A 12,936-nucleotide genomic window follows, 5' to 3' on the forward strand; every position below is an offset into this window, starting at 1 on the left:
TCAGTAGTATGTGTGCAGAAAGCCTGAAAACAGTTTCTTACCTCTATCTGCATAGGGCAGGGGTGGGCAAACTTTTTGTCCCGAGGGCCACATTGGGTTTTCAAAATTGTACAGAGGGCCGGTTAGGGGAGGCTGTGCCTCCCCAAACAGCCAGGCGTGGCAAGGCCCCCGCCCCCTATCCGACCCCCCCTGCTTCTAGCCCCCTGACAGCCCCCCCAGGACTCCTGCCCCATCCAAACCCCTTTTTCCTTCCTGATGGCCTCCCCCGGGACCTCTGCCCCATCCACCCCCACTCTCTGTCCCCTGACCACCCCTAACTACCCCTGCCACCCCATCCAACTCCTCTCCTCTCCTCCCTGACGCGCCCCCCCGGGACACCTGCCTCATCCAACCACCCCTTCTCCCTGTCCCCTGACCTCCCCCAGAACCCCCACCCCAACTGCCCCCTGCTGCCTCATCCAACCCCTCCTCTCATTCCTGACTGCCCCCTTCAACCCCCCTGTTCCCCGCCCTCTGACCACCCCAACCTCTATCCACACTCCCGCCCCCTGACTACCCCCCAAACTCCCCTGCCTTCGATCCACCCCCCCCCCCGCCCCCTTACTGTGCTGCCTGGAGCACGGGTGGCTGGTGGTGCGGATGCACCAGGACAGGCAGCTATGCACTGTGCAGCACCGGGTCAGGCTGCAGCTCTGCAGCCACGCTGGCCCGGGAGCTCGCAGTCTGCCGCCCAGAGCATTGTGCCGACGGCACGGCGCGCTGAGGCTGCGGGGGATGGGGAACAGCAGGGGCGGGGCCGGGGTAGCCTCCCTGTCCGGGAGCTCAGGGGCCGGGCAGGAAAGTCCCACGGGCCGCATGTGGGCCGTGGACTGTAGTTTGCCCACCCCTGGCATAGGGGGTACATGGGTTCTCCTCATTCTTCTGGAGGTCACATGCTGCCAATATTCTTCAGGGGGAGGGATAGCTCAGTGGTTTGAGCATTGGCCTGCTAAACCCAGGGTTGTGAGTTCAATCCTTAAGGGGGCCATTTAGGGATCTGGGGCAAAAATTGGGGATTGGTCCTGCTTTGAGCAGGGGGTTGGACTAGATGATCTCCTAAGGTCCCTTCCAACCCTGATATTCTATGATTCCCCATTCTGCGCTGCACTCTCTGATTCTTCAGCATGTTGTACCTCCAGAACCAAATGCTGACTTCTGTCCAGAAAGTCTTCATTTTCTCTGATGCAACGCAAGGTTGATACCAAGGTGATCATGCCATTTACCAAGAGGTTCAGCACTAACAGCTCTGGGAATCCCGACCCTGATGGAGCTAAGGGTTCTGTTTTTCAGAACCATCCCTTTGTCACATTGACTCATTAGTCTCTTCCCCAGGAGGCTGTGAATATTGCTGGTCAGAAAGTGAGTGTTTTTTTTTTCTGGGAAAAATTTAGGTGAAAATATATATATATATATATATATATAGTGACAAAGTTCCTCCTCATAGACTATCAGAGTTGGAAGAGACCTCAGGAGATCATCTAATCCAACCCCCTGCTCAAAGCAGGACCAATCCCCAATTTTTTTTGCCTTGGTGGGTCTTGCGCTTATTTGCAGATTTGCTCGCCTCGGAGATTCATGGCAGCCCTCAGTTTGGCCGTTTTCGTGAATCCACAGTCCAGGTCAGCTCCTCCTGGGTCTGACCAGGAGTTGGGAGGTTTGGGGGGAAACTGGGCCCGCCCTCTACTCCAGGTTCCAGCCCAGGACCCTGTGGAATATAGCTGTCTAGAGTGCCTCCTGGAATAGCTGTGCAACAGCTACAACTCCCTGGGCTACTTCCCCATGGCCTCCTCCCAACACCTTCTTTATCCTCAGTCCTCCAACAGTACGCGTTCTCACTCTCAGCTCCTCACACGCGCCCCACAAACTGAAGTGAGCTCCTTTTTAAACCCAGGTGCCCTGATTAGCCTGCCTTAATTGATTCTAGCAGCTTCTTGATTGGCTGCAGGTGTTCTAATCAGCTTGTCTGTCTTAATTGTTTCCAGAAAGTTCCTGATTGTTCTGGAACCTTCCCTGTTACCTTACCCAGGGAAAAGGGACCTACTTAACCTGGGGCTAATATATCTGCCTTCTATCACTCTCCTGTAGCCATCTGGCCTGACCCTGTCACAATATATATTTTATATATATATTTTAACATTTTGTTGAAAACTTGAAAACAAACAAAACAAATTTCAGTTTTTAGCAGCCAAAAACTGAAGTTTTCAGTTTTGCCATGAAAAATGTATTAAGACACATTCTGCAAAAATGTTTGTTTAGATTAAAATGAAAAGGTATTTCCCTTGAAAAGGTATTTTGATTAAAAAAATATTGACCAGCCCTAACTCTGAGTTTAATTTTTTTAAGTAGATATTTTTTCAATTTTTCCCAAAACTAGTTAAAGAAAGGGGCTAGGGATTCAGCTGGACTAAATGGGAGGCTGATAAGTGAGTGGGAGAACTGTTTATTAATTATTATTAGTGTTATTTTTATTAACATTTGGTTTAACCAGGATCTGGAAGTTTAGAACCAGAAATAAATGAAGGAAAACCTGTGAGTCCAGGACTTCTGAAAGATGACCTGTCTGGGCAGGAATCAGGATCTGGATCCCAGCTTCAGGCAAAAACAGAGGTAGGAGTGTCATTTCCAGTAGAGGCGATGCGTGTGGGACAGTATGTGGGGTCACGTGTCCCCCCAGATTTGTTGCTTGGCTTGTTCTGAGCATGCTTACACAGACTGGGCATGCTCAGTAACACTGCTGAAGCTGGCTTCCCTCACTCTGCCCTCCTACTATCAGCAGGCATGTGTCTTTTCTGCCTTCAAGCTTTATTTTTTAAATCAGTTATTCCAAGATATAGGAGGAGTCCTCTGCGGAGAAGAGGAGTGAGCGGCGGGGCTGAGTGGGAATGGGCGGAGCCACTCAGCTCCTTCCCCACTTGCCCCCCCCCCCCCCCGCCTGCCGCTCTCCATCGCTCCTCTTCTCCTCGGCGGTAAGGGCAAGCAGCGGGGCTGAGCAGGGAAGGGGTGGAGCGAGGGGAGGGTGGGAGGTGGAGTGGGGAGGGAGAAGAGCGAGGGGCCATAGCCCTGGCATCTGCACTCTGAAAGGCGGCGGGGTGGCGGTTGGATCAGGGGAGACTTAAACTCCCCTGGCCTATTATACCCGCCACCCATGTGAATCAACAATGTAACACTCTTGCAAAAAAAAGCAAACATCATTCTGGGATGTATTAACAGGAGTGTTGTAAACAAAAAACAAGAAATACTTCTTCTACTCTACTCTGTCCAGTTGTGGGCACCACATTTCAGGAAAGATGTGGACAAACTGGAAAAAGTCCAGAGAAGAGCAACAAAAAAGATTAAAGGTCTAAAAAACATGACCTTTGAGGGAAGATTGGAAAAAACTGGGTTTGTTTAGTCTGGAGAAGAGAAGACTGAGAAGGGACATAACAGTTTTCAAGTATATAAAAGGTTGTTACACGGAGGAGGGAGAAAAATTGTTCTCCTTAACTTCTGAGGATAGGACAAGAAGCAATGGGCTTAAATTGCAGCAAGGGAGGTTTAGGTTGGACATTAGGAAAAGCTTCCTAACTGTCAGGGTGGTTAGGCACTGGAATAAATCACCTAGGGAGGTTGTGGAATCTCCATCATTGAGGATTTTTAAGAGCAGGTTGGACAAACCACCTGTCAGGGATGGTCTAGATGGTGCTTGGTCCTGCCATGAGTGCAGGGGACTGAACTAGATGAGCTCTCTGGGTCCCTTCCAGTCCTATGATTCTGTGATATACTAGTGCCAGAGTTATGCCCTCCCATGGATAGTGCATTCGGTTCTGGTCACCCCATCTCAGAAAGGATGTGAGAATCGGGCAATGAGAAGGATCAATGCCTGGAGACTTATATATGAAGAATGATTCGAAACATCAGGATTATTATTTATCTGTGACAGTGCCTACAGGCCCAGACCCAGGCCCAGTGCGCAGGGAGCTGCACAAATAAACAACAAAAGATGATCACTGCCTCAGAGCTTACAGTCTAAATAGGTTTAGCTTGAAAGGGTGGTGAAGGGTGGTTAGGGTATTAGCTTAGCCCTTGGGATGTAATGGTCCATTTCCTTGCTCCCCCACTGACTTCTTGTGTGAGCTTGGTCACGTCAGTGCCTCAATTTTTCAAGTGTACAAGAAGCTTTGTAGCCATTTCCTACCTTCTAGGGGTATTGTGAGGATAAATACAGCAAAGGTTGTGAGGTACTCATATATTATGGTAATGGGGGCCATCTAAATACCAGAGATAGAATAAGAGGGGGCCTGATGGAGGACTTTAAAATAATGAATGGCAGAGAGGAGGTCAGTCAGATGCTTCCATTTATGCCGTTTCATGACGCAAGAGCAGATGACAGATTCAGCTAAATTGAAAAGCAAGGAATTTAAAACTGACCAAAGTAGCTATTTCTTTATTGGAGAGATAGTTAGCCTGTGGAACTCGCCGACACAAGGTATTCTTGAGGCCAAGAACTTAGGATTCCAATAAAAAGGTATGGACATTTATATGGTTAATAAGTTTATGCACAGTTTGAGTAGATTTGGTAAAACACTATAATAAACAAACCCACCTGCTTTGGGGAATGAGCCAGCCACTGTGGATAGGAATAAGTTATTCCATAAATGTCCACATGGGGGTTCCTTCCTATGGAGAAGCTGTCACTGACCATTGCGGGAGAGTCTGCTGGGCTGGACGGATCATTAGTCAGACCTCATGCTGCTTGGATCTTGCTTCTGTGTTATCGCACACCTTGTGAAATGTGTGGAAGGAAGGGCTTCTAGGAGCTGATTTGATACCATGGCTCCTGGAAGGAAACATGATGATGGAAAGTAGGTTTCAGTGGCTTGGTGGGCAGATGGGTTCTCACAGGTGATGTGAAGAGTCAGAAAGAATCACGGGGTGAAATGTTCTGGCCTGTGATACACAGGAGGTCAGAATAGATGATCATAGTGGCTCCTTCTGGCCTTGGAATCTATGGATCTGTTTTGTCCATAGTAAAGCCCAGGAAATTGCCCTCCAGTGAATGACCCGTTCAATATAAAGGTCCCCTGTGTTCAGCCAACAAAAGATGAGAGGGAAAGTTTTTCTGCATGAAATTTACCCCAGCACAAATTCTGGGCATCGCCTCAATCCTGAAAGCAACGGGACTTAACAACATACAGTCCTTGTGTGCAAGAGACAACGCGCTCTTTGGGCTATTCCTGGCCTGACAGAGGTATGCCTTACTCCTTATTTGAGGCTGATTGTAAAGTTACATCAAGTTTTCTGCACGATCCAGATCGTAGAGAGCTCCCAAGGGGCCTAGGCAGCTGTTTTGCCTTTGGATTTCTGTCTAGGCATGAATTTCACCCCAGCTAGTTGCCTGTTACAGGACACAGAATTATAGAAATGTAGAGCTGGAAAGGACCTTAAGAGACCATCTAGTCTAGACCCCCAATCTGAGGCAGGACACCTTTGGTCTTTCTCCGGGCTTTACTGAGCTCTCTCAGGGCTGTATGGCCTTTATTTTCTAGCTTGTAACTTTTCTTTTCAAAGGGACACAAGGACACCAGCTCAGAGAGCAACCTCGCTGAGTCAGAGAGAGGTGATGACCTGCAGTTGCGGGATAACTCCTCCTGGGTGATTCTACGCCCCAGTGCAGGTAACCAGCTTCAAACAATTTGCTTAAGAAAATCTTTGTTTAGATTTTCTTTTTCCACCAGTCCGTCTCCCCTGTAATGTCTGTCTTGTTATTTTGCAGACCAGAGGGGCATCTCCTACCCTTTTATGACCATTTTGGGAACAAAACTGACATCCAGGGCTCTTACACAGATAAGAGTTAGATGTTGTTTTATCTCTAAGTGCTTGACAAAAGGGGTGTGTGACGGGGACTGTTAGTAGCTCCTTGGTCACTGATGTCGCTGCAGCATGAAGAAGGCTGCAAGCTCAGCTGTGAGCAATTAAACACTGTCGGCTGGGGGATTATGCGCACCTGAGTGGTAATTGCCGGGCTAACAATGTAATTGGTAGGATACAAGTGGAAGGAACAGGAGGCAAGGGGGAAGCTAAGAAGTTGAAGCTGGGCTGAGGAGTGAAGGCTGTGTGGCAGCCTCTGCTTGTCGTAAACCCCTAGTCCACTATTATGCTTTGCAAGGAAAGAATAAATACACACTTTGGTGAATGGGTAACAATCTGGTGTGTGTTTGTGACTGAGGGGCCACACAAATTGGCCAGGGCAGTATACTGGGCAGTGGCAGAGGTGCCTTGTAATTGGGTGTCTGGTGGGGGATTTCTATAGTCTGGAGAGGGGTCCCAGGTCCTATCCATGCACCTCTGCAAAAACCCAACCTTCCCTCTCGGGGTGTGTGTGTCAGAATTAACCCCTGGGACAAGCACCACACTTAACAATAGGATAACACTTTTATCTAAACCAGGCAAAGCCAGGAGCAGATCCAGGTCAGGATCTCTAGTAGCGGGTTCACCAGTGGTGAGGTCTTGCTCATACTGGCCAGCTGAGAATTCCCCTATGCAAGGCAGTTCTCAGCTGGTGTAAGGTCACAAAGCTGCCAGTTGGACGTCGCCTACACCCTGGCACAGGAAATGGAGAATGAGCATAGCTCAGGCAGACTCTGCCTCTTGCACTAGTGTCTAAGATGTACAGCTGATGCTGTGAGTATCATCAAGTTGCAGTGGGGGAGGTGTAGATTGGATATTAGGAAAAACTTTTTCACTAAGAGGGTGGTGAAACACTGGAATGCGTTACCTAGGGAGGTGGTAGAATCTCCTTCCTTAGAGGTTTTTAAGGTCAGGCTTGACAAAGCCCTGGCTGGGATGATTTAACTGGGAATTGGTCCTGCTTCGAGCAGGGGGTTGGACTAGATGACCTTCTGGGGTCCCTTCCAACCCTGATATTCTATGATTCTATGATTCTAAGTTACACACTGAGTCTTTGGGGCTGTAACTCTCACCACTGTTTTCAGAGGGGTAGCCGTGTTAGTCTGTGTCAGCAAAAACAACGAGGAGTCCTTGTGGCACCTTCGAGACTTACAAATGTATTTGGGCATAAGCTTTCATTGGCTAAAACCCACTTCATCAGATGCATGGAGTGAAAAATACAGTAGGCAGTATATATATTAGAGCACATTAAAAGATGGGAGTTGCCTTACCAAGTGGGGGGGGGGTCAGTGCTAATGAGGCCAATTCAATTAAGGTGGACACCCCCCTTGGTAAGACAACTCCCATCTTTTATGTGCTATAATATATATTCTGCTTACTGTATTTTTCACTCCATGTATCTGATGAAGTGGGTTTTAGCCCACGAAAGCTTATGCCCAAATAAATTTGTTAGTCTCTAAGATGCCACAAGGACTCCTCGTTGTTCTCACCACTCTGTATGCCATTGCCACCCATCACCCCCAGGAGGGACAGACAAGTTTTCCCACTGTATACTGTGAAAGCCTTTCTAGAGAGGTGGAGCTCACACGAGTGCTACGAACCCTGGCGTGGAGCCCCAGAACTCTGAGCCACATGTCAGCGAGCCAAGCTCCAGGGGGCTCAGGATGTACTATAGCTACCCTTGCAGACCTCCGCTGTTGTTCTGTAGCGTGGCTGCTCTCCCACAAGACAGGCTAACGTGGGTTTCAGAGGCTGTGTGTGGCTAACAGAAGAGAAGAAACGTGAGGGTGGATCACTAGAGTCTAGAGCATGGACACACCCTGAGGGTACGACTACACTGCAATAAAAAACCTCTGGCACCAAGTTTAGAGCCTGGGTCAGCTGACTCGGGCTCTCAGGGCTCAGGCTGCGGGACCAAAAATTGTACCGTAGCTGCTGGAGCCTGCGGTCTAAGACCCACCCTCATGTACACTGCGACTTTATAGCCTTGCAGCCTGAGCCCTTGAGCCTGAGTCAGCTGATCCGGGCCAACCCTGGCAGTGCCATGGGTCTTTTAGTGAAACATAGACGTACCCTCTAAGTGACTGGTTGAAATCCAGCATTACAGAACATAAGAATGTAAGAATGGACATACTGGGTCAGACCAAAGGTCCATCTAGCCCAGTATCCTGTCTTCCAACAGTGGCCAATGCCAGGTGCTTCAGAGGGAATGAACAGAACAGGACAATATTAAGTGAGCCATCCCATGTCATCCAGGCCCAGCATCTGGCAGTCAGAGGCTTAGGGACACCGAGAGCATGGGGTTGCATCTCTAACCATTTTGGCTAATAGATCTATCCTCCATGAACTTATCTAATTCTTTTTTGAACTCAGTTATACTTTTGGCCTTCAAAACATCCCCTGGCAATGAGTTCCACAGGCTGACTCTGCTTTGTGTGAAGAAGACTTCCTTTTGTTTGTTTATAAACCTGCTGCCTATTCATTTCATTAGGTGACTCCTGGTTCTTCTGCTATGTGAAGGGGTAAATAACACTTCCTTATTCACTTTCCCCCCACCATTCATGACTTTATAGATCTCTGTCATTTGTTGTCTCTTTTCTAGGCCGAACAGTCCCCGTCTTTTTAATCTCTCCTTATATGTCAGCTGTTTCGTAGCCTTAGTCATTTTTGTTTCCCTTCTCTGTACCTTTTTTATTTCTAATACATCTTTTTTGAGATGGGGCGCCTGCAGTATTCAAGGTGTGGGCATACCATGGATTTATATAGTGGTATTATGGTATTTTTGGTTTTATTATCTATCCCTTTCCTAATGGTTCCTAACATTCTGTTAGCTTTTTTGACTGCCTCTGCACATTGAGCAGATGTTCTCTATGACCCCAAGATCTCTTTCTTGAGTGATAACAGTTAATTTAGGCTGCATTATTTTGTATGTATAGTTGGGATTCTATTTTTCCAATGTGCATTACTTTGCATTTATCGACATTTAATTTCATCTGCCATTTTGTTGCCCACTCACCCAGTTTTGTGAGGCCCCTTTGTAACTTCATAGTCTGCTTTGGACTTAACTGTCTTGAGTCGTTTTGTACAATCTGCAAACTTTTCCATCTCACTCTTTAGCCTTTTTTCCAGATCATTTATCAATACGTTGACCAGTTCTGGTCCCAGTACAGATCCCTGGGAGTCACTGCTATTTACCTCTCCATTCTGAAAAATTACTATTTATTTCTACCCTTTGTTTTCCTTTCTTTTAACCAGTTACTGATCCATGAGAGGACCTTCCCTCTTATCCCATAACTGCTTACTTTGCTTAAAAACCTTTGGCAAAGAACCTTGTCAAAGGCTTTCTGAAAGTCCAAGCATGCTATATTCACTGGATCACCCTTGTCCACCTGTTTGTTTACCCCCATCTCATGGATTTGAATACATTGATGAGGCATGATTTCCCTTTAGAAAAGCCATGTTGACTCTTCCCCAGCCTGTAATTGCCAGGATTGCCTCTGGAACCTTTTTAAAAATTGGCATCACATTAGCTATTTTCCAGCCATCTAGTACAGAAGCTGATTTAAGTGATAAGTTACATACCAATTAGTAGTTCTGCAACTTCCTATTTGAGTTCCTTCAGAACTCTTGGGTGAATACCATCTGGTCCTGGTGACTAATTGCTGCTTAATTTGAAAATTTTGTTCCAAAACCTCCTTTATTGACACCTCAGTGTGGGACAGTTCCTCAGATTTGTCACCTAAAAGGAATGGCTCAGGTGTGGGATTCTCCCTCACATCCTCTGCAGTGAAGACCAATGCAAAGAGCTCATTTAGCTTCTCCACAATGGCCTTGTCTTCAGCTTCAAAGGAAGTTGAGAGCCTGTTTCCTTATTGTCATTAGGAATCATGTTTGTTACGGCAGTGCCTCAGGGCAAAAGAATGGGGCCTCATAGTCCTAGGTGTTGCACAGACACAGAGTGGTAGATGTCCTTGTCCCGAAGAGTTGACGATCTTAACAAACCAGACACACCCAGGGTGGGAGAAGGGGTAGATCACAACAGCGGAGTGAGCCAGTGGAATGGTGGCAAAACGTTTTTGGAGGATTTAGTTAGGAGGGGACCAACTACACAAACAGAAAAGAGAAGTGAGAGGGGACACAGAAGGGAAGGGAGGCTGAGGGGGACAGGGCAGGAGAGAAAAGGGTAAGAGGGACAGGTGTGGAATGAAACTGAGGTGAGTTTACTGTGGGGACGGGGAGGGTTGGAGCAAGCAGCCAATTGGAGAAAGTCCTGTCAAAATTATAGAAAACCAAACTCCTTCCTCATTTCCTGTGTCCTGCAGGACAGCTCCAGAAAGGAGGGGCACGAGGCATGTGTGAAGGATGCTACCAGGCTGGGATGGGTAAAAACTGGTGATCTTCACTACTTGTTTATTTTGCACCTAGAACTGAACCAAGACAAAGCACATCCACTGAGTTCAGGACGGGAATTGGGACCTGGATCACAGCTGCAGTGCCATGTAGCTGGAGTAACAGATGAGGTGGGAGTTTTATTTAACTCAGTCAAGATCAGTTGAGCATAGTTATTCCAATAATTAGCAGGCATGTCAGTTTGGCTGGTGGCACAGGGTGGTGCCGCAGAGCAAGATCCCAATTCAAGTCTGGCCAGCAAACTTTTGTAGTTTGGACCAAGAGGGCCTAAATTCACAGAGACTATTATGATCATCTAAATCGGGTCTCCTGCTTAACCCAGGCCAGAGAACCTCACCCAACCTCATGTCAGGGTGGAATATGGCACCACTTTCTATTGCCGTCAAGTGACTGCTAAATGGATGGCTTATTTACAAACACTGGCCCAGATTCTGTCATAGCGATGCTGCACTGGCATCCCCTTACCCTGGGAGTGCCCTGCGGGCCAGCGGGCTGGGAGGTGAGGGCTGTAAAGCTGCTCCAGCAGCTCTTAAAATACCCGAGATTGCTCCTACGCAGAGAGGATGCAGAAGAGCTCTATCCAGAGCAGACCCTAGAACTGAGCTTTTTAATTTTGTTTTAATTTTAAATGGCAAATGGATCTAGATTTATTATTATTAATCTGCACTGAGATTTATTGCTACTTATGATTATTTCAGCTAGGGCTGGTCAAAATATTTCCATCCAAACTGGTTTTTAATGGAGAATTGGATTTTCAACTAAATGAGGTTGAGTGTCCACACTGCATTGTAAACTTGTGTTTACAATTGCTGGACCTGGGTCTCACAGCCATGCTAACACTTCCATACTGCACTACACGGACCTTCTGACTTGACCTGCATCCACACTGCAAAATGACAGGGCTTGGATCTGAGTCACAGTGGGATTTGGGCTCTGACCCATCCCCTAGCAAGGTCTTGAGTGCTGGCTGACCTGAGTCAGACTGATTTTGTGTGAACGGAAGGGGGTTTGGGCTTAAACCTGAGTCAAAGCATGGTCTTAGTGTAGATGTACCCTAGCTGGGCAGCCAAACATTGTGGTGGCGCACAAATATTAGTGGCCTCTTCTGAAAATTTAGGCCGATTTGTACAAAGCATAGTTATCACTGCCTGTAGGTTTTAATAGTTGTAGAAGCACCAAGTACTTCTGTCCAAAGACACTGTACAACAAAATAAAACCCCTTTGATACCTGAAGCCTTCACGTGGGTTATTGTTTTTTCATTTACAAGTGACACGCTTGTCAGTTCGAAGGTTTGCAGGGCCCAATGTGCCCATCCAGTCTGGCTTCCAGCATAACCCAGCCCAAAGAATCTCTCCCAGCCATTTCTGCATCCAGCCCTATAACGCCTGGCTGAGTTAGAGCAGATTAACTCAGTCCTGCAAGCCAAGAAAACAGATGAGTTTTGTAATCCCTGAAGGTCAACAGATCTGGAGGCGTGAAATGAGTTGCAAGATTGTGAATTCCTTTCAGAAAATATCCCTGTTTGTTAAACCAGGGGCCTACTAGCTTGATTGCCTTTGCTGGTCGTAGCTGTAGAGGTATCCCATGGGGAGAGAACGGAATTTTCAACGGGAAGATCCCAAGCCATTTAGGGCTTTCCGAGTCAAAACCAAAATCCTACACTGCACTGCCAATCAGCAGCCAGTGCTGACCTTGGAGCCCTGGTATGTGGCCTAACTGTGATGCATGGCATACCAAGAGCGCAGCCACAGCCTGCATCTGCATTGACTTTATTAGCAGAGCCGAGCAAATACCTGATTTTTCAATTCAGGGGTTGAATTCAAAAATCTGGAAAAAACCCCACATTTTGAATTGAAGGATTTTTCATTTAATTTTGGGTTGTTTTGGGTTTGTTTTTTCACTTTTTCACTCAGCTAAATTTCAAAACAAATGGCCATTTTGAAACAAAAACTCAAAACGGTTCATTTCAAAGTGGTCAAAATGAAATGTTTCAGGGTGAAAAGTTGAAATGTTTTGTTTTGAAATTGCCAAAAATAAGCTATTTTAATATCTTCAAATTCTTTCCCCGTTTTTTTTTTGAGCCAAAACAATTTGCCAGATTAGATCCAATTTTTTGAATAGTTTCGTTGCCTCAAAAATGCATTTTTTGGCAAATATATTATTCACCTAAAAAAATGTGCCCAGCTCTATTTATGAGGGTTCTTAAATTGTAAGTCCATGAAAAACAACTTGGATTGGGGTCATCTAGTTGTGACAAAGGCCAGGGTGACTGTAGCAAACACCATATCCCAGAGGAAAGGCTGCATCCTTCAATAAAATCATGTCTCCCCACAACGAGAGGCTTCTGTTGTTGCCGGGACAAGAGACCAGCATTCAACAGTTCTCTGGGCACCAGCAGGAGTCACCAGTGAAGGTGGAGAGAGACAACCTCACAGGCTCCGCTTCCCAGCCAAAGGAGGTGAAAAAAAGGTTGGGTCGTAAACGTTTGGATAAACCACATGTAGCCTCTAAATCCCAGGTAAATGTATTTAAACTTTCAATAACCTGGTTGATAAAGAAGCAAAGTTCTATCATGGATCAGATGTTGTCTAAAAGAAAGA

The 12,936-nt window shown here is 46.7% G+C and overlaps 1 protein-coding gene across 1 annotated transcript in view; it reads left to right on the forward strand.

The window, feature by feature from the left end:
* LOC140913638 (E3 ubiquitin-protein ligase rnf213-alpha) overlaps window positions 1–12,936 on the forward strand; it is a 175,178-nt gene that overhangs the window by 14,832 nt on the left and 147,410 nt on the right. Inside the window, exons 4-6 of the mRNA XM_073350368.2 lie at window positions 2,528–2,646; window positions 5,587–5,692; window positions 10,351–10,445. Of these exons, the coding sequence (XP_073206469.2) occupies window positions 2,528–2,646; window positions 5,587–5,692; window positions 10,351–10,445 (320 nt within the window). The remainder of the gene's footprint in view (window positions 1–2,527; window positions 2,647–5,586; window positions 5,693–10,350; window positions 10,446–12,936) is intronic.

The sequence above is a fragment of the Lepidochelys kempii genome, chromosome 6 (assembly GCF_965140285.1).
Source record: "Lepidochelys kempii isolate rLepKem1 chromosome 6, rLepKem1.hap1, whole genome shotgun sequence".
NCBI classification, from domain to species: Eukaryota; Metazoa; Chordata; order Testudines; family Cheloniidae; genus Lepidochelys; species Lepidochelys kempii.